Source organism: Daphnia magna, linkage group LG5, assembly GCF_020631705.1.
Source record: "Daphnia magna isolate NIES linkage group LG5, ASM2063170v1.1, whole genome shotgun sequence".
NCBI lineage: Eukaryota > Metazoa > Arthropoda > Branchiopoda > Diplostraca > Daphniidae > Daphnia > Daphnia magna.
This window is the reverse complement of record NC_059186.1, coordinates 731,778-752,264: the sequence shown is the minus strand read 5'-3', so window position 1 is coordinate 752,264 and position 20,487 is coordinate 731,778. Positions and strand designations below refer to the sequence as shown.

Below are 20,487 nucleotides of genomic sequence, written 5' to 3'. Positions count from 1 at the left end.
TATGAAACAAAAGATTGACTAGGACACAGCGAACGCTGCCGTTCGTTCAATTGTTACATCTACGAATGAAATATCTACGTGTATAATTTCTGACTAGCTGTCTTAATAGTAATTGATAAATTATGTGCTGAATAGAACTGCAATCATTTGGGTCTGACAAAAAAAAGAATATACGAAAATGAGCAATAAACACTTTAGTCAAACGAAAATGAACGAAGACGTGGGCCCAGTGAAAGTCTTTCATGTTTTGTTGTTTGTTTGTTAATTAGTGCACACGCGAGATGTAAAAAACAAGTGCTTTGCATATACAATTAGTTAACATTATTTAAAAAAAAAAAAAACGTCTTGTAACTTTACACACTCTGGAAAAGTTCTGGTCTAATGCATCGTTTATTTTATTTATTTTTTATTTTTTAGCTATGTATACTTGAATCATCAGCCAGCGATGCGGATGGCTGGATGCTGTATAATGACAATGAAAATGAAGATTACGACTAAGGAGGAAAAATCCTCTTTTTTTTTTTTTGACGGACAAAAAAGAGAGAAAGGGTAGCATCATTAGACGTGTGTTCACGAGTGGCAGTGTATTTCGCTGCTAATTGATCCCCCTCTCCCGAACACGACTGCAATGAAGTCCCCTGTCGAAAACACAGTTCTCCTTTCCCCGCTTTTATTCTCCGATGATGATGGCCGGCCGGAATCGTCTTCCTTTGGAGCCGATGAACATGTATTCGTGTCTCAAAAGAGCTGACGGCGAAGACTGCATTTGAGCTCTCATCACGACAGGGACTCTTTGACCGCTATCTGCTTTGTTATATATAGAACCAGCAAAAAAGGAGGGAAATGTATTGTCCCGATAAAATCCCATGGAGCTCTTTATCCCGGTATGATGTCATTTTCTCTTGTGAACGGGACCAGACAGTTAATTTTGAAGGGGAGGAGAGTTGGAGACGATTATACGCTTCTGATAGTGAACAGAGAAAATCTTAAGTGCGTGGTGTTGTCATTTACGATGCACGAATTATTGATCCAACAAAATATAATTTTCATATAGTATCCCTGGGATGTGTGAGTTGAACCGTTTCTCTATTGCGCTTCGCCGTAGGTTTTTTTATTTTTTACGTGGATGACTACCCAATCTATTGATCAAACGGGAACACAATTTCTCCTAGATGGGTTTCCCGTGGTCATATGTGTTGCTAGAAATTTGCAATATTAGTTCCAGCTAAGCCATTTCAGTTGGTCCACCTTTCTCTTTTGCTCACTTTGCAAACAGTGCTAGTAAGATTCGAAAAGGAAGAGGAGAGAAAGCGTTACGAAAAAAAGCAATCGAGCCCACGGCGATTTCTTAGAAAATATTTGGTCACTGGAAATGTTTTGATCCACAGTAACTGTCATTTCGAAGGGAATTTTGGTTAGATCGTTGGACGCTTGAGGCTATTAGCAGACGGAATTTCAAGCAGACGAGAACGTACCCAAAATTTTCTCCCGCCGAGTTAACGAACCTCGGTCATCGGCAACTTTCACCCGCACGCACTGCGTTGAAATAATTCCAAAGTCCTTGTTATTTTCTCGTACCAGTTTCACCAGTTGAGATCAGGACAAATGTGGGCTTTGGCGTGATTAGGTCATCTTTTTGCAGTCGCCTCACTATGCGTTGATCAGACAAACAACTACAAACATTTTTGAGATATTTTCACCGAATTAACGTCCCACCTTTTCGCGACTGATTGGAAAGGATACAATGACCACCGGAGGTAATTTCATGTCACAGTTTTATTTGAATTTTACCGACCATGTCTTATTTATGTATAGGTATGCTTACTGGAAGCCATGGATGCTTAGTTGGGATTTCGAAACCAACCATGTTTACTGGGGCTTCGGCCATGTTTTTACTGATCTATCTCGCATTGTGGAAGTACCATGACAGCACCAACCCTCTTTTAGCTAGTGCCTCAAGTTTACCTGGTGATGAGTCAAGACTATTACCTGGTGCTCACAGCCCACGTGACTTTTTGGAGCAAGTTATGTCTTGTGATCTGGACGAACCAGTATGAATGCTTAAAAATCAATTTAGCCTGAAATTCATGATCTTTTATTTTTCCAATTCAGGAAAAGGAAAATGTGATGCTGATAAAAAATGAGTCAATGCCCATCATCTATTTTGTCACACCCACATATGCTCGGTCTGTACAAATGGCAGAATTAACTAGACTAGGTCAAACATTGAGCAGTGTTCCAGCTTTGCATTGGATATTAGTTGAAGATGCTTCAAAATGCAATCCTATGGTCGGACAACTTTTAAGGAGATTAGGTTCATATTCATCTAAGCTCATCTCCTCCCACATCTTTTTCCAAGAGCTTTTCTGTTGGCATATTGTTAGGAATTCCATTCACACACTTGGCAAGTGAAATGCCAGCTGCCTACAAGAAGCTCAAAATTCCGCCAAGAGGCGTCTCTAATCGCAGAGCTGCCTTAAAATGGATTCGTAAAAACGTCAAACAAGGTATGTATAGCATTTTTTGAAGAAGAACACCTCAACGAAATCTTACAACTAATGCTTCAATCAGGTGTATTATATTTCGGTGATGATGACAACTCCTACGACCTTCGGTTGTTTGAAGAGATCAGAGATACCCGAAATATCTCCATGTTTCCTGTTGGATTGATTGGCGATTATGCTGTCAGCGCCCCTGTGGTTCATGATGTAAATAATAACGAAACCAGTTTTGCCCTTGTTCTGCCTATTAATTATATGAACACAACCATTTTATTTGACAGGGGAAAGTGGTAGGATTTTACGATTCGTGGCCAGCTGGTCGCCGATTCGCTGTTGACATGGCTGGGTTTGCGGTTAACATTCAGTTGCTGCACCAATTTCCCAATGCCACCTTCATTTATCAAGCTGGCTTCGAGGAGGATAGCTTTTTACAAGATATAGTCACGAACGCTGATTTTATCGAAGCAAAAGCAGCCAACTGTACCGAGGTAATGCTCATGCAATCACATCCTTGAATTTTTCTACTAACGACAATACGTCGCAAACAGATTCTAGTTTGGCATACTCGCACCGTGCAAGTGCCTGCGGTGATTTTACAGCCACCCACCCAAACTCTAACAGACACTTCCATATCGGGATTGCTTCGTAGATTAGATGACTTGCAATTAGCTACCATCTCTTCCAAGGGTAATCACGATTGTTATTATCAGAGGCTCCGTTAGTCATATGTTTATTCTTTACAGGCAAACCGAGCTCTGTGCATTATCTGACAGATGTCTGACTTTTCACATCTTTTAAGTAAAAAAAAAAAAAAAAAAATCTGTGTTTACTCAGTGCCATTCGGAAGGAAAATGAGATAGGATAATTAACGAGACTGCGCTCTATTGAAAAATTTTATGATGTGCGAGACCAAGAGAAATTTATATAATTGCATTTTTTTTGTTGTCATGTGTAGTTTTTAAAATGGGAAAGTTTGGATTTTCTTGTGTCCCTTATACTCATTCATGAATTCCACCTGTGATAGTTTATAATATCTTCTGAATCTTCTATTGCAATTTGATCTTCCTAATGGCGTAGTTGAAACTATAACTTGGCCCCCTTTTACTGCTAATGCAAAGAGCAAACGAATTTGAAATACATTAATATTACGGAGTGAATCAAAACATTGCAAATTGTGGTTTGCCAATTCTCCCATGTTCGCCTTCTTTTTACATAGTGTATTTCGTCACATCGAAAAAGAAAACTACGGTACTGCGCAATGTCTTTACCAATTAGTCTACTGGTGAATTACAAATTAAATGCGCTCCAAATGCCGTCAAAATACAATGTCAACCTTCAAAAGGAAATAACACGAAACGAAATGACCCACATAAAAAATCAAATGCAAATCTCCCGTTCTAGTGATGCGGATACTATTTTAATAAATTAAACTAAAAAAAAAGGTTTTCCGTGAGAACAACAATAAGAAAAATTTTTTTATATGTAACTAGATGCTGCTTAAAAAACGTAAAACGTGTAACTTCTTCGAAGAATCATGGTTGTTCATGCTCCATTCCCGATTCAAATGTCGTCATACCAAGCTTCTTTTAATTTGTTAATTAGTTAACTGAGAGTTAACCAGTTAAGGAAAGACACGCGATATAATTTAGTAATATCAGAAATAGTCGTCTTCCTGCGTTTTAGAACGTTCTCTTGTAGAGAAGGCGTTAGAAACTTGAGTAAAATGCAGGGACCCGCAGATCAGTATTGTATTTTACCCTAGTTTCCGACCCGCACTTTTTTTATAGAACTTCATTGTTTACTTTGTCGTCGACTGATTCCCATTAGGAAATCCTCCCGCCTCTGTGCCTATACTGCCTAAGATGTTTCAATGGAAACCAAGTTTCCCACAAAAGCCAAGCCCTCCAACCATCGAGCAACAGAGTGAAGACATGAATAAATGTATCAACAACTTGGATGCGGTTAGAATGCAATACATGCAAGGTAGGCTTCTTTATAATTGTAGTAGGCCTAGGCAAAATTATTCCCTTATGATTTTGTATATGTTTCAGATAGTGAATGTTCAGCAAATGCTGAAACAAATACATGTTTCCAGAATCTAGGAGACCTTCTGGTATACAAGAGGAACATTGATAATAGTATCCAAGATTTGAACAACATGTTTCCAAGACTGATAAATATTTCCCAACAATTACAAGACATGTCTGATAATGTGAGGCTCAAGGCTTACCAATCAATAAAATAGGGTCAAATAGAGGCAAATTTAGAATTATTTATATTCATATATCAATAATAACATAGACTGCATGCAAATTTGGAGTGTCATGGATTTGCATGTTTGAATAAGTGATGGCTTTTACCTCAGTTCCTTGAGGGTGTTTCTTTAAATCAAAAGTTTCTCCATAACCAGTGGCTATTATTTTGAAGTTGATGCGGTCAAACTCAGTGATCTTCACTTTCTATGTGGAAGGAAAATGTGTGAATGTTATTTTTTTATTGTAAGCTGAATATTTTACCCTTGCAATAAAAAAGGGTTCTGCGCTAAAAAGAAAGAGGAATTCATCTAGCAGATGGAAGAGCAATGACAGTAGATCTTCTCCCTGGGCTTCAATTTCTTGCTTTTCCAAAATCTCAACTTTGTCAATTTCAGTCATGTAACCAAACTAATTAACAATTCAGTAACAACCATAAAGACCTTAAAGGTTTACAACATATTACCATTGCCTCAGCACATTGTTCAAAAGCTTCTTCCAAGGAATCTCCCCAAGCATGTAGCCTATCAAAATTACAATTCCATCAACAAAAACAACAAATAGGCAGGCAAACTTACTGAACATCAGCTGTGTGGTCCAAATCTAGAATGTACAACAATGACATTAGAATTCATTTTCATATGTGACAATAATATTCATTACTTACATTCATACTTGATAAGAGGAATCTCTTTCTCTTCTTTCGTTAATTCAGTCATTTAAACAGTTTCTTGCAAAAGCTTGTCTGCAAGGAAAATTAATTATAGTTAGAAAAGAGATGAAAATCATTTTTAGTAATCCAATTTTTGGCTAACATTATTCCTTTTTATTGTTCCAATCCTTTAAACTCAAGTCAGAAGAAAAGCAGAGAAAAGGCAAACGTTTTTAAACTTGAAGCAACACAACACTTAGGAAAGCATGGATCAAAACACACAAGTGTTCTGCAGTTTCATCAGCTTCTTGAGACAGTCGCTAGTTATCGCCGTGGGACCAAGAGCTTATTTTTTTACCGCTAGGTGCTTTCCTATTTGTCGGGAAAAGGAATCCAAATCCCAGATGGTACTTGTGCCCTTCTCAAAGCGATAGCCACCACCAACGGTCTAGTGTAACTTCTCATTTTGTAGTGGAAATGGGAAATTAACACCAGAGAATAAAGGAAAAGGTTCGTTGGCTGTCAATTCCTACGTTCAAGCAACGGACTTGGATGGCCGTCATTGTGGCCTATTTTTAGGTATGAATAGTACAAAACTGGTCAGTATTAATTGTTCTAACCTTGACTTTGTTTGATTTTAAGTCTCAACGGAGAGGACGTCGTTTCGCCTCAATTCTCTTTTCAACCGCCATTGACTGTTTGTTTTCATTCGCCGTTGGTTTTCCTACTTCAATGTGCTCAGGCATCACACAGGTAATGAATCTTATTACTAACATTTTGTCTCATCCTAAACTTTTTGTAGTAGTAGTAGACTAATCACAGTAGCCAGACTTACTACTATCTTCATAAAGCACACAATATTAGTATTGTGGGAATTGTTCGTACTTCTTTGATACCATTTAGCCAAATTAACTAGCTAAAGATTTCCAGCTAGTTTTAAATTTAAACTTTTGGATGAACCTCCACCGTTCAGCTTAAATGTAGAGAAAACTAATTTATTCTTCCAAAATCTTGTCGTTGGTGATTACTAGTTCTGTATTTTCATCAGTGTTTTGACCGAACTGGGCTTACATCATCAAGATCAAATTATTTAATTATCTCTGTTATTCAGAATTAAGCTTCTCGAGGAAGCAGAAGTAGCAAGAATGTAGAGCAAAATCATCAAGTTTTTAACCAAAACAAATAGTATCTGTAATTGATCTGGTCATCAGGGAAATTTGCCAAAACGTTCGAATCGTTTTCAGCCGAGCAACAGTGTTGCGCATTGGCGAGCAAAGTGGCCAAACTGAGTACGCAGTTGATTCTCGTGACTTTTCGCCTGCGAACAAGCAGTTATTTTTAACGTAGTTGGCTTGCATATTCGCGTTAAAGAAAGCCCCCTTGAGAAATTGCTCTGCTTACACCTATGCGTGATCTTGACACGACAACAGTACGTACATGTGAACTATCGACCGTAGAATCAGTTAGACTGTGTCCCAGGTAAGTTGCTAAAAAAGAAAACTGTGTGACCTGTTGACCTTGAAGCCTGTTTCAGTAAAAATATTTTGAGGTTAGTAGGCCAAGCCCTAATCCCCTACTTGTAGCAGGAAAAAAGCCATTTGTTTCGTTCAGAGATTCCTCTTACCTTGTACTCTCATAGTTACAAAGAAAAAAGCCAAATTTTTCTCATACTTGTGTATTTATAGTGGGTTACGATTACGCAAGTGTTTGGATGACGAACATAAACATTTCGTAACAACTGTTTTTTTTTCTCTATCTTTTTTTTAATTCAGCGTTGCCAGGAGTGGCGGTACCGATATCTGGTAGCTCATTTGGGCAGTGAAGATTATTGTCAAGCTCAGCATGAAATTCAACTTGCCATGAACCGATAGACAATTTGAATCAATTGAATCGCCAATTACACATTCAGTGAATGGACTAGGAGGACAACAACAACGAGAAAACAAAAGAACGTAGTGTGTGCTGAATTCTAAGTTGTGAGAGATTTGTCCAACAAGTGACGAGACTCATCGCTGCGAGTTGCAAGTGTATTCGTATACACTTCTTTTTCCCTTTAACCCACCACTACAGCAATCTGGCGTCACTGGGCCGATTCGAAAGATTCTTCCGGTCCGGCTTCCGGTTCCTCCGACGACGACCAGCGGCCTTGAGGGCTGAAGGCTGGTGCACCAAAGGACAGCCACCATAATTAATTGACACATCATCTCTGTCGAGAAGAAATATTTTTCTAGCGACAGACTGCCTCCCAAGTTTAGCGCCACCGTTAGAGCAGTCTCTTTTAAGTTGGGTCGAACCAATTGAATCGACCTTAGTGCCATCAACAAGTTTCTGGAGCATTGAAAAAAAGAAAAGAAATCTTCATATAAAAAAACACAAAAAAACAGATTTATCTATTTTTCTACGAAATATTTTTGTTTTTTTGCCGTAAGTGTCTCCCGCACGTCGTAATATCAGCTGCCCGAAATTGGCTTTTCTGGTGTTGTGTGACGGAATGCATCCAGAATCGTGTTCCATCAATTCAGTGTATCCCATCCAATCTGGTTCGCATCTGCTCTATCCGCAAAAGAGGAGAGTGAATGAAATTGTGGCCGACAAGGAAAGCGATTGCAAGCTAGCAATGAGCACCATGAGGCAGAAAATTATCCGACCAGCTCCTTCTGAAATCTCCTACAAGGATATGCGCTTCCTGATCACCGACCGTCCCACCGATCAGACCATAACCAATTTCATTGAAGTACGAAATTATTATTATTATTATTTATTTATTTTTTTAAGATTACCGATTCATTTTGGGTGAATGATTTAATCCGTTTTCTTTTTATTAAAAAACAAAACAAAGGAATTGAAGAAGCACAACGTCATGGACGTGGTGCGAGTGTGTGAACCAACCTACAAAGTTGAAGAGCTACGCAAGGAAGGCATCGAGGTGAAGGATCTAGTTTTTGATGACGGCACATTTCCGCCTTCCGAAATTGTTGACCAATGGTTTGACCTTCTCCGAAGAAGGTGAGTAAACATTTTCTATGATTGATCTATCCTGTTATACATAATTTATTTATTTTTTTTTTTTTTTCCCCCGTTTGTTATGAAAGATTTGGCACTGATCCATCGTCATGTGTTGCCGTTCATTGCGTGGCCGGCTTAGGAAGAGCGCCCGTTTTGGTCGCCTTAGCACTAATTGAACTTGGGATGAAATATGAAGATGCCGTCGAACTTATCCGAGAGTACGTCATGTTTAAAAACATTTTGATTTGGAGTTGACGAGTCTAACTTGAAAAAAAAATGTTGAATTTTTATATTTAGGAAACGCCGTGGTGCCATCAATTCCAAGCAGTTAGCTTATCTAGAAAAGTATCGCCCTAAATCACGTCTAAAATCTCGAAATGGACATGCAAAAAACGGTTGTTGCATCCAATGATTTGCCAACACGAGAGCTGGAAAAAAACAACAACAACTAAACGTTGGATGGCTCTTCCGTTTCCCCAGTCATTATCGATAATCTACTCGACGTTATGGATGAATAAATAAAAACAAACAAAAAATAATTATGAGGATATGTGACGCATAGCCCTCGCCTACCCTCTTCCCCAAATTTAAAAAAAAAAAAAAAAAAAAAAAAGACCTATCTGCTTTGTACGACAATTAGTTCAATTTTGTTTTTCTTCATTTTTGCGGTTCCCGGTTGTAATTTCGTTTCGAAATTCACGTTCATGGATTAGCATGTCTCCGTTTGAAAATGCGTCCTACCACTTCCCCAAAAATTTAGGGGCTTCGATTGGCCCACCCCCTTTTTTTGTCTTGATTTATTCTTGTACCACTATCTTCTTTGTTGCTACTCGACTCTTCCCTCCCAATGTAATTTTTTTTTTTTATTTTTTTTTTTATTATAGATTTGTGGATCTCTGTCTGAATTTATTATTATTATTATTATTTTTTTTTTTTTTCATTTCCCCCTTCACTTTCCTGCTCACTATTGCTTACCAACTTGAGTGATCTTGGTTGTTTTTCGCTTCGTTTCACTCTGTTTGGAATTTTTCCGTGAATCAAATGAATTTGGAAGGCACCACGTCAAAATAGGGGGGGCAAACCAATTGGTACCTTTTCATTTTTTTTTTTTTTAAATCCCCCTTTACTCGAAAATGTGTGTCTACAACGGCGTTTGTGCCACGTATTGTGTGCGCTGTCCACCCTGGAAAAGCAAATACACTCGCTTCACGCGTCACTCGAATCTTTTCTTATTTTTGATCGCTTAAATAGAATTATCTAAAATTATTAGATCAGTTCAGCGAATTAATGATGACGATAATTTCGATTAGTTGTTTATTAAATGGATTTTTTTTTTGGGGGGGGATGAGTTTCACAATTTAGTATGTCAAACTAATTGAAAGTCTAAAGGATGACGGGGGAGGGATTCCGCTTCATGAATAAGTATCAGCTTCGATCAATGATTTGGAATGTTGTGTGAAAATGTAAACAGGTTAACACGAATTGTTTTTTATTTATTTATTTATTTTTTTTTATATTTTAATTTTCGGGGCCTGCGTTGCAACGACGCTGGTCCTTTCGTTACGCCTCGGTCTCAATCGAAGGTGACGAGTGCGGGGAAATCCTTACATTTTGGGCCGTGGCGTTTGGAATACTACGCGCTGGTTTTCTGTAAGTAATTTCATTTGCCGATTGTAGAAAGAAAACAAAGACTTGAGCGTTTAACTAACGAATTTACTTATCATATCCAAAGTTGTGACGCTGGGCTCGTCTCTCCCGTAAACATTGGCAAACATAATAAAGGATGATGGCGACGGGAACGGCCACTGCCAAAATAGATCCAATGATGATGCCCGCTTGTAAGGCGTTGTACTCGGCTTCCGCTATTGATGTAGTTGAAAATGTTTTTTTTAAGTCACAGGAAATTTTGGCCCATTTTAAGATTTCTTTCTTTAAAAAACTTATTGGAAACAAAAAAGATTGCCTCCAAATTGTCTGGGAAACTTAGCTCACAGAACTTAAGAACTGATAGCTTATTACGGTTGTCACGAATGTAAACCTTTTCAGTTTAAAAAAAAACAAATGATGGGGATTTGCTTTGTTTTTCCTAATGTTACGTGAAAGGTGATATAGCGTTCTTAAATGATGATCAATGTATTTTTTCCATTCGTAAGGTGAAAATGAGACGTTGTTAGTACAGACTTAACGGACGGCTAATGGAAAATAAATGGCTTTCAGGATATTTGCATAAGAATTATTCATCATTTACGTCGAACTTTGTGTGAAAAATAATTGCGTTCTACTCTTTGAGAAGAAAAAAATGTGTTACTAGCGATGGTGTCTCAAACGTCGTACAAAAATGTTTGTTGTTCGTTAATCAATTGCCGTTGTGGGTTCTTCAATTTACTACGTGCGATTCGGTTACACTTCGGTATTTCGATGATTGATTTCTACATCCATGTTGTCATCAACGAAATCTATTACTGGGGCACCTCTGATCGGTTCGTGCGTATAATAAACACCGTCATAGCGCTGATGGTTGGTTTTTGAACCGACGCTAGATGGCGCTGACTCCCGATTTCTGCTACTGTTGCTTCCACTGGACGAGCTTTCGGTTGGGCTGACTTTAACTGCAGTGGACGTGCTGCTCGGGCTACTGCCACGATCAAAAGTCGAAACGGTACTTGCATTTGTTTTCCTTTCTTCATCAGAGCCGATTCCCGAACTAAATGGACTTGTGCTGTGACTTTCTTTCGTCTTCCAACCGGATTCGACATGAGCCGGTGCTGAGCCTTTGGCAGAAACGGTGAGGCCGTGGCCTGACGTGTCGTTCAGTGAGTGACGAGAAGTCGTTAAAATTTTGAGAGTCTTGTTCTCTAAGCCTTTCTTGTAATTACGGCGCTGTCGTCGGCAGCAACAGTAGGCGAGGATCATTAGTGGGACCAGCACGGCCAGCACAATACCGGCGATGATGCCGGCTTTCTCAGCCGCGTACTCCTTTTCAGCTAATTGCACACACAGTAGGAAAGGATCGAACTTAAAAAAACGGCGTGGAACAATACCTTCTCATTCTTTTCCCCTCCCCAATGTTCTTATACTATTGAGCCAAATCTTGTTCGTCATTGAACCCACACGCGTCAACCGCCTTAAATGTTTGATCTATCTGGGTAATGTTCATTCGCTTGGGAATAACGATTTTTTTCTTTTTTTTTAGGGGGGAGCACCTGGATCATTTGATGATTGTCTGATGGAAAACTACGACAAGAAAACAATAATGAAAAAGACTTACGTATGCATTGGGCGTCTCCCCACAAGGCCCAGTTCCACTCGGCTGAAGCGTAGCACCAACGACGATCTTCACCAACCAGAACGTAACCAGGATCGCAATCGAATTTGACAAAAGTGCCCGGTGTGTAGGCGAACGTACTCTTGCGACCATTTTTAGGGGCCGGCAACGCTCCACATGAAATCACTGTTTTAATGAAAGAAATGTTAAGTCTTGCGTGAAAGTGCTGGTTAATTGATAAGCAAGCCATGAATTTCCATACCGACTTTCAGGTTATTCGATTTGATGTTGACAATTTCATCCAAATAGTATCTAGCAAGAAAATTGTTTTAATATGCTTTCCCTTTCCCTACTTCGTAAGATATAAATGAGTCAAGTTTACTCACTTGGCGTAAATAGCATACTGGCGGTTCAACGTCACTGCGTAATCATAGTAACACTGGTACGAGTTACCACAGGTTTGGTCGATCTGCGTCGAATTCAGACTCGAACTGTAAAATAAAAAAGAAACATTCAGATTCCAATTGTTAGAATTAATTTACAAGGGACAACTTACTAATTGGCAGGTAGAGGGGGTTTGACGTCGAAAATAGGCTGGAAGGTGGCATCGTAGAAAAAGTTGGAAGAACGGCCGTTTTCATGGTAAAACAAACTTTTGCCCTTGTATGGATCGAATTTGTCATCCACCGACCCTGCAGACATGATTTGCATATTATTTTGTATCAAATTTTTAAAATATATATTTGAATTACATTTCATTCCAAAGGAGTTGTGAAGACTTTCCAGGTTGTTGATGTCAAGTGATGGGCCGGGTGTGCCGTCTGGTAAGGTGAAATCATCGTAAAGGTCCATGGACCAATTTCCAAAAAGTCCTCTCGTTTGATTCTGTATAGTTTGTTTTTTTTCCGAATACGTTCCAATAATGTGCTTCAACAGGTGAGTGTTTAATAAAATGTTACCATATAGCTGAGGGGCAGATATACGCGGGCTGACATGTGACGATTATTCTCAACAACTTCCACGCCTGCGCCTGACTGGAACATGATGACCACATGACTCTGGTTCAAAATCGACGTAGGAGTATACACCGTCACACCTTGAAATTATTGCATCATTAATCAATTTGCATATATGATTCCATAAAGACCAATAGATGTCAGCAGATGTGCGATACCTTTAAAGTTTTGGACGTGGCGACTGAAAGTGTCAAAATAAACGTAACGCTGATCGACAATCACGTCTAAACGATATCTCCATTGAGCGTACGGTGGCCGAATTCGAACTTCCACGACGACAGAAGTGTTTTCTTGGGCTGTAATTTCAAAAAGTTTTAATTTATCGTGTCATTACAAAAGAGGTAAGCATTTCCTTATGTACTACCTGCGACTGCAGTAAGGACTGTTGCACGAGCCGTGCCGTAAACGTTGTTGGGAATCGCTTCAAATCGGGCCTGCACGTCGAGCTTGTGACGGACGGTGTCTGCCCGGACAAGAACAAATTCGCCTTTTCCATTGAATGTGTACGTCATGTTGTCAAACGTGTAGAAATGAGGATCTCCGAAAACAGCAGCTGTTGAAGATCAAGTATAGCAAATTAAGTATTAATTAGGTCAAAAAAATTTGGCATTGGGACGAACCAGCGCCAGGTGGTTGATAGCCGACACAGTCTTGCGAAGCTCGACGTTCGAAACGATAAATTTCACAATCTTCGCTCGTTTCATCTTGCCAAAGGCAACAGGTGTAAAACGGGGTGACGTCCATTTGCCAATGTGAAAGACTAGGGACCTTCATCAATCTAATCAGATAACATTTTCTTTTATGTAAAATTTAGCATTATACTTTGCCGGCCTCATTCCAGGGCATCAGGCCTAAATTGTGGGATCGTCCAGGATTTCCGCCCCATTTGTTGTCTGAAGTCATCATGAGCAGGCCGTCTTTATCGTAACAACATTGCTGGCCAGCACCATCTCGACTTTAGGATTGTTAAAAAACCAACGTTTCAAATTAAATATGAAAATGAAAAATAGTCGTTGAATTGTACCTGGAGAGTCCTGATCGGTAACACATTTGAGCTCCTTGATGGTAAAAACACTGTGCGTTACCAAAGCGATCGCATTCAAAATCGGGGACGTAACGTCCTTTATCAGAGGCGGCTTGATGCATCATGCATGGACAAATGGGCAATTCGTAGGTGAACGGTCGCATCTGCCGGTCGTAGTCGATCCATTTATTGCAGCGATCATGGGCCCATTTATCCCCTTCGAAGCGTTTCCATTGAGGACTGAAGTACCAACCGAGCGGAATTGGGCGACTCCATAGGATTCTAGCCATGGTTTAAAAAAAAACGTCAATTAAATCAAATATTAGTGTAGAATTGGGGATTGCTGTACTTACGGAGACATGCCAACTTTGGGATCATAAATAGTCAAATTAATTTGAATGAAACCAAAAGTATATTGTCGAAGATTGGGACCGTTGTCACGATTCGCAAAATCCAGTGGATAAATTTTGACGTCACCATTGTTGACCACACCATCCTAAAAAAACAAAAAAACAATTCTTAATAAATTGTACACAATTAAGAAAGCCTAGAGTATTGAGTTCCCATAGATTCCCTAGCTAATGGTGAACGGTGAAGTGTTAGAATTAACACATTACTCAGCTTTACTGCATATTATTACAACATAATAATATGGTAAATTTTAATATCTTTTAACATGTAGTTTGCTGAAAAAGGTATGCCTCATATTTACCGTCAGCATGTCAATGTATTCCATTTTCGGGTTAACTGTATCTTCACGGTAGCCCCACACAGATATACGGACTTTGGCTGATTCATCGACAGTCAAGTTAGTCTTGTCCCAACGCAGTCGGAGCTCTGGTGGATTCAGCTCGTGGAAATTTTCCGTTTGGAACCAAACCATCTCAGGTGCCGTTGTAGGAGATTCTTAAAAACGAAGAAACTTAAATTTTAATATCCATTTGATGTCAGTTTGAAGATAATAGTCTTACCAACATAGAAACGCCCTTTCCAGTTGAAATTGCCGCCATCGATGGAGATAGTCAAGTCGACATAGCCAGTGGCGTAAACCCTCGGCATGATGCAGACGGCTCGGTTTTGGTCAATGTACTTGCCAACGACATCTTGCGTGTCAAAACGGCAAATGATTCGACGATCAGCGTTGAAACAAGGTCCTGTCACGTTGACCATCATGCCACCCATCATATTGCCACTTTCTGGAGCAAAAACCAGAGGCTGGGACGTGTAAACAGCTAAAAATAAAAAATAAAATAAAAAGATGTGAATACGTCAGATAAATTTATCATTAAACACATTTGAATGTCAACGTACTTTCATCGTCAAAGCAATTTCCACTCATGACACGTTCATCGATTCGGAAAACATGGCGTCCAGGTATTCGGTTGGCGTATCCTTTGTAGGTGAGGTCACGGATTCGCATGTCTTGCGAGTAAGGCTTGTATTCGTAAGCTTTCGTGCCGTTGCCTGCGTTGAAGCCAACCTACATAAGTCAACAAAAAGTATTGTAACATTATTGCAACTTGAAAAAACTAATGCATTTTTAGGCTTACAAAAGCTGGGACACCTCCTTGTCCAGTATTGGTGTCGCCTCCGGCTTCAGCGTGCGTCGTCCAGCCAAGATGGGCGTAGTTGAACATGGCGTAGGTACGAACTTCGTCCGTAACAATGACGATTTGGAAGGTGTTTGTCTATGTAACCAGGTAAATTTGAGTTTATGATGCATTCAGGTTTTGGTGAAACATTAACTTACATTTTCCATTGCATTATATCCACCAACAAAGCTGACATTTTTCCAGGTGGCAATAATGGCGTGTTTCGGGAAAAAGTTTTCGGATCCAACAATGGCCTCCCGAATGTCCCACTTAATTCTCTCTCTCATTTTAACACCTGATTCATCGAATCTAGCGGGTAAATCACGCTCTAGCCTACAAATTTCATTGCATAATGTAATTGCTTCATTCTTTTCGAATCCAGCTTAGTTGAACGATGTTAACTGGTTTTAGCCTACCGAAAGTAAACACCAGGCGTCCTCTTATCTTGATCGCTCTCCTTCACTCTACCAATACGGCAGCGACTGTAGAAAGGGCTGATAAACGACGGATCGTTATCTACTGGCCAAGTTTGAACGGGGAACTGCAGAGGTGGCAATGGGGACGATCCCATTGAATCACTGAAGCCAAGGAAACCATGGATGGAAAGCTGGTACGGCCAAAGTCATAGTTCATTAAGTACTTGATAAACTGCATGCAGGTGGCAATGAGGTCAACTTACCCATGTATAATTAAACCCAAAACCAAAGAAAGGAAGCAAGAAATTGAGTTGCTTCTGAACTTGGGCGCTGTTGTCGTTGATTTCCCTCACGAGATCGCCACTTTTCCCGTACGCGTCTTTGTCGTAAAACGGGTACATTTTCTCTTTACGAATTTCATCCAGTTCCTCTTTCTTCAGATCGTATACCTGTCGAGGCTGGTAGGCGGGGTCATTTAATTGGAGTTGCCTTTCAACTCGAGAAGGAGCCAATCTGGAAGTCATGGGATCTTCAAAAATCCAAATTAAAAAGGAATTAAGCAAAGGCACTTTCTCTTTTAAATGCATTACAGACATGTTACATTTGGACGTGTTTCGCTGTAATCGCTATGGGTAATTTAATTGTATGATTCATTTCATCGTGCTAATTATATTCAAGTCAACATTATGTAAATATTCTTTTATTTTGTGGATCTTTGCTTTTACGGTGATGTACATGTTTAGCTTATCTAAAAGCCAATAATCGGCTCGGCCTTTGGGCAACCTAGAGCCAGATTCTGAGGTGTTTCCATGACAACCGTATCTGTATCTCGATGTTGTTGGTCAACGGGCCAGGTGAGCTAAGTAAACATGCAGTCAACTATTCGTCCAGATAGCACCAATATTTCCCAAGTTAACAGAACCTGCTTGTTGCATGTCGCAATGAAAAAGAAGGCACTACTCTTATCAAGTGCAAGTTGTGGGTTGCTATGTCTTACACCTTGACACTCTTATATTTTTTCGACAGAGATTCCTATTTCATCCGCTGTGGGTAGTAAATATTCACCTGGAAACGGAGTGACGCAAGCATCACCTACGTTTTACGACATGTCGTTATTCCATATCACCCGCAAAACAGACAAATGTGGTGGTGGGTTCTCGATTATGATTTGTTATCTAACGATGCTAAACTTTGGGTGTGGTCAATATGAGTGGTGAAATAGAGTAACGATTGATCATCGTTAAATTAAATTTCGGGAAGCTTTTAATTAGGCTTTATGATCCTCAAGTGGGTGATGCGTGCTATACTCAAAGAACTACGTACAAGAGCTTATAGCAAAACGAGTATAGTGTTTGCAATGTTTAGATGGCTAACGGGACTAAAATAAGTTGGCCTCTATGGATTCAACGTATAGGGCTTAATGCGATTTGGGTAGAAAAGATTAAATATTGATTTACCGTAGTTTATTTGTGCAGATTCGATATCAAAATCGTCTTCCTCACAGGGGCCTTCCTCTTCCCGGGCATTCACAGCCACCAGCAATAATGCAGCCAACGCCACAAAACCAAGAATCTTTCCTCGATTCATCATGGCCTTCAAACTCTGTTCGTAATTGTTCACCACCTCACCTTATACTTTTCAAGTTTTTGAGTATTGACTCAGACAAAAAAAAAAAATCCAAGTAATTACACCCACAGCACTAACTTTTTATCTAGAAAATAACAACAAAGTTCCACCTCTTAAGTGTAGAAAGGTTCTTTTGCGTATGTGGCCGGAACCGTAACGTCTAACATGTTTTAAAATGACCGTTGAGCATTGTTATCACTTACGTCTACTTATCACATTTTTTTGTCCGTTTTTAATCTTTTGTTGCTATCTTCATTTCGTCTTTGTTAACGACGGTAAATGTAGCAGAGATCGTGTAATATACTGCCGAATGCGCCGTCGTTAAATTTGTCGAATAAAAACAATATCAGCAGAGAAAACATTTTGAAAAGGTATCGGCTGCCCTGGGTTGTTTTTTAACATTGATGTGCTGGTTCCTATTTTATGATGGAATGAAACAATGGAAAAGCGTTCATGCTCTACGTAAAAGAAGATGATCAAATTATTCGTAACTGCCTTTATTCACACACCTAGCCCATTAAAACTAACTTTAAAAAATATATACAGTATATTAGTGGAATTTATCAAGTTAAACAGCTGCATGTTTCAATTAACAGGATGTTTACATCTAGATGTGTAAAAAGTAAATGCATCACCATCAATTAACTATTTTTGTACAAGTCCTGCATATGTTCTAAAACTAATTATTTTATGAGTAACTCACTGTCCCCAAGTCCCATATTCCTATATGTAAAAGGGAATACAAAGATGTTATTATTTTGGTTTAACTTTGCTAAGAAAAAGCTCAACGTATAACGTGATACACTAAAATTAACAAAAATCGTAGGCGTTCGTAAATAAACGAACGGAAATACAATGCACGAAGGATTAGCCAGAACTTGCAAACGCACTATTCCTGGAATTAAAAATTATATCATAAAAAGTCGAGCCTGCCATGAAAACTGCTTAACCCACCTTATCGTGCAATCATTCAAAATAATTGTGGGCCAGTGACCAGGGCGATTGCGTCATGCAAAACATATATACGTTATGTAAATATCCTGTTGTTGAATGACTTATCCTGGTAGTCACCAAACAATTGCAATGCATGTAAAAACTTCCGGAATTATGACGTATGTACGCAATATATTAGACAGGGATAAGACAATTTCAGAAGACGTTGCCAACCGCAGTGTCGGTGCACGCTCGTAGCGTGAGGAAATGCGCACTCCGTGGCCAGAAGTGAACAGAAGTTTACGGTGTAGCCAATTGGAATGGCATTGCAAGTGAATCACTTGTGACACGACAAACGTTAAAACAATGTTTAGATTCAAACGGTGGATGCAGGACAAATCTTAACAGCATTTTCCGATTCTGTGGATGTAGATCAGTGTCTTGATGAAGTCTGTCTGTTTCGTTGTTTCCTGTACCTGGGCTGAATCAAATGTCAGTTAGATTTAGTGAACATAAAACGATGCAGTTTTCCCAATGGTAAATCTCACCTATTGAATCTCGAAACGGGTGTTTGCAGTTAATTAAAGATCCACGGGAGGTGAGTCATTAAGAATAAAAAAAAATTTTAATTAAAAATGCAACGAACCGAGGGTTGCTATAATGGGGCACCGATTTGAGGTAGGGGGTTGGCAACTGATTACAAATCTCGCACATGTCTTCATAAATCATTTTCAAAAACTGAATCATAACTCTAAATTTGGTTTGGTCCGAAAATATATCGTGCAAGGTTGGGGCTGTGGCTGCTAATACCTTCGCGTAGAGTACAATGTTGAAACAGGGGAATGTTAACGAATCAGAGATTAGTACATTCACGCCCTCAGGCGGAACAAGGATGTCACAGGTTTCAGTTTTAAAAAAAAAGGGTTTGATGAATTTTCTTAAAGTAGAATACAAGTCAGAAATTGACCTAAAATTGATTGCAACATGCAAATTTAAAGAATTTAGTTTGTTTGATATGAAACATTCGAGACGATTTGGCCTAAATATGTACCACACTTTCATATTGTTTAAATGTCGAGAAAGCCAGCTTAAAACCAGTGAAGAGATGAATCAATGAACATGCAGAATATTTTCTACAGCTTTCTCAACCGTTATTGTTTCAATCAGAAAGGTTAGTTAAAAGCACAAGGAAGGAAATGACAGGCAACAATTTTCTAAACTTTAACCGCCAATTACCCCCTGCAGACGATCCGTTTTCGATGGGGATCAAAAGAGAAACAAAAATGGACGATCGTAACATCGAGGCCGTTCACTGTCCGATTTTTCAACCAATTTTAAACGGTTAATTGCCTTCCTGTACTTCTTTATTTTCACGTTCTATCCACAGCGGTAAAAATGCCTGGGAGAATAGGAAAGCAGAACGGCCATTTGTAACAACAGCACGGGATTATTTTAAATAGAAGCAAGGGATACGGTGAATAAATACCAGGTGGTTAGCCACGACTCAGCTTTGATTGGCCTTCATTTTTCTCGCTTCACGGCTGGCTGGGCCACGTTATTCTCCGTGGCAACAATGCACATCCAAACCAAATCCCTATCGAAGCTGAGAAATTTGGCATTTCAGCTAGTTTAAGAATAAATTCAACAATGTGAGTAACGTTTCCGTACGGCACAGCAATATACAGCTGTTTTCCTGAACTTAAATAGGCTCATACTGCCTTTCGAACATTGAGTCCAATGGTAACGTCAGATCGCTTAACCATGAAGTTTTGTTGGCTAAAATGTATTATTTCATGATAGTGAAAAGCTCAACTAGACTAACGCATCCTGAATAGCTTTTCTAGGGCACCTAAATTACTTTTTTTTTTTATTTGCGAAAATATCACGTGTAGGACTGTTTTTTCGTCATAAGCTGAGCTGCAGCTTTAAATTCGACAGATAACACTTTGTGTGCCATGTTCATTCCCTATCCAGAAGATGGCGGAAAAGGCATTACCTGCTAGATTCATAATAGCATTTTTAAGCCTGTATCCTTTCTAAATCTTATTTTGTTCGGCAATGCTGAAGTTTTCAACTCCGCCACCATGAACACTATCAAACTCAATTAAGTAATAGCTGGAGATACGACACGTATTTCATTTTAGAATCAAAGAATAAAAATTGTAAAAAATAAACAACATTTTATTGATTAGTAAATAAAAGAA

The 20,487-nt window shown here is 39.2% G+C and overlaps 4 protein-coding genes and 1 long non-coding RNA gene across 8 annotated transcripts; 2 read left to right on the top strand and 3 right to left on the bottom strand.

The window, feature by feature from the left end:
- The first annotated feature begins 1,320 nt into the window (after positions 1-1,320).
- Positions 1,321-4,758, top strand: LOC116922500 (galactosylgalactosylxylosylprotein 3-beta-glucuronosyltransferase S). Of its 3 annotated transcripts, none has more exons than XM_045173707.1 (10): positions 1,321-1,757; positions 1,816-2,051; positions 2,113-2,314; positions 2,385-2,507; positions 2,572-2,708; positions 2,783-2,989; positions 3,050-3,188; positions 3,245-4,244; positions 4,329-4,484; positions 4,553-4,758. In XM_045173707.1, exons 1-8 carry the CDS (start codon positions 1,745-1,747, stop codon positions 3,280-3,282), a joined length of 1,095 nt encoding a protein of 364 aa, XP_045029642.1. In that variant the 5' UTR covers positions 1,321-1,744; the 3' UTR covers positions 3,283-4,244; positions 4,329-4,484; positions 4,553-4,758. The 3 variants fall into 3 exon arrangements, with proteins under 3 accessions (XP_045029642.1, XP_045029641.1, XP_032784756.2); XM_045173706.1 differs by having other exon boundaries at positions 3,245-4,249; XM_032928865.2 differs by having other exon boundaries at positions 3,245-4,484.
- A 1-nt stretch (position 4,759) lies between these two features.
- On the bottom strand, positions 4,760-5,730 carry LOC123472322 (protein archease-like). The gene is made up of 6 exons (XM_045173709.1): positions 5,569-5,730; positions 5,421-5,498; positions 5,332-5,356; positions 5,220-5,277; positions 5,018-5,164; positions 4,760-4,960 (listed from the first exon to the last, which is right to left on the bottom strand). The coding sequence occupies exons 2-6, from the start codon at positions 5,470-5,472 to the stop codon at positions 4,781-4,783; spliced, it is 462 nt and encodes a 153-aa protein (XP_045029644.1). The 5' UTR covers positions 5,473-5,498; positions 5,569-5,730; the 3' UTR covers positions 4,760-4,780.
- A 1,862-nt stretch (positions 5,731-7,592) lies between these two features.
- Positions 7,593-9,627, top strand: LOC116922501 (protein tyrosine phosphatase type IVA 3). The gene is made up of 4 exons (XM_045173708.1): positions 7,593-8,139; positions 8,245-8,411; positions 8,498-8,629; positions 8,709-9,627. The coding sequence occupies exons 1-4, from the start codon at positions 7,897-7,899 to the stop codon at positions 8,821-8,823; spliced, it is 657 nt and encodes a 218-aa protein (XP_045029643.1). The 5' UTR covers positions 7,593-7,896; the 3' UTR covers positions 8,824-9,627.
- An 84-nt stretch (positions 9,628-9,711) lies between these two features.
- Positions 9,712-17,497, bottom strand: LOC116922497 (protein mesh). Of its 2 annotated transcripts, XM_032928864.2 has the most exons (22): positions 17,182-17,496; positions 15,988-16,253; positions 15,725-15,915; positions 15,467-15,641; positions 15,267-15,404; positions 15,028-15,196; positions 14,688-14,948; positions 14,429-14,622; positions 14,070-14,212; positions 13,717-13,998; positions 13,515-13,647; positions 13,313-13,460; positions 13,057-13,245; positions 12,851-12,988; positions 12,636-12,772; positions 12,429-12,561; positions 12,233-12,368; positions 12,063-12,167; positions 11,939-11,988; positions 11,680-11,862; positions 10,129-10,273; positions 9,712-10,059 (listed from the first exon to the last, which is right to left on the bottom strand). In XM_032928864.2, exons 1-22 carry the CDS (start codon positions 17,312-17,314, stop codon positions 9,972-9,974), a joined length of 3,537 nt encoding a protein of 1,178 aa, XP_032784755.2. In that variant the 5' UTR covers positions 17,315-17,496; the 3' UTR covers positions 9,712-9,971. The 2 variants fall into 2 exon arrangements, with proteins under 2 accessions (XP_032784755.2, XP_032784754.2); XM_032928863.2 differs by lacking the exons at positions 9,712-10,059; positions 10,129-10,273 and adding an exon at positions 10,529-11,395 and having other exon boundaries at positions 17,182-17,497.
- Positions 17,498-18,455: 958 nt separating this feature from the next.
- Positions 18,456-19,975, bottom strand: LOC123472323. Its single transcript, XR_006646745.1, has 3 exons — positions 19,770-19,975; positions 18,832-19,682; positions 18,456-18,764 (listed from the first exon to the last, which is right to left on the bottom strand). It is a non-coding gene; the product is annotated as an uncharacterized LOC123472323 (long non-coding RNA).
- Positions 19,976-20,487: the final 512 nt, after the last annotated feature.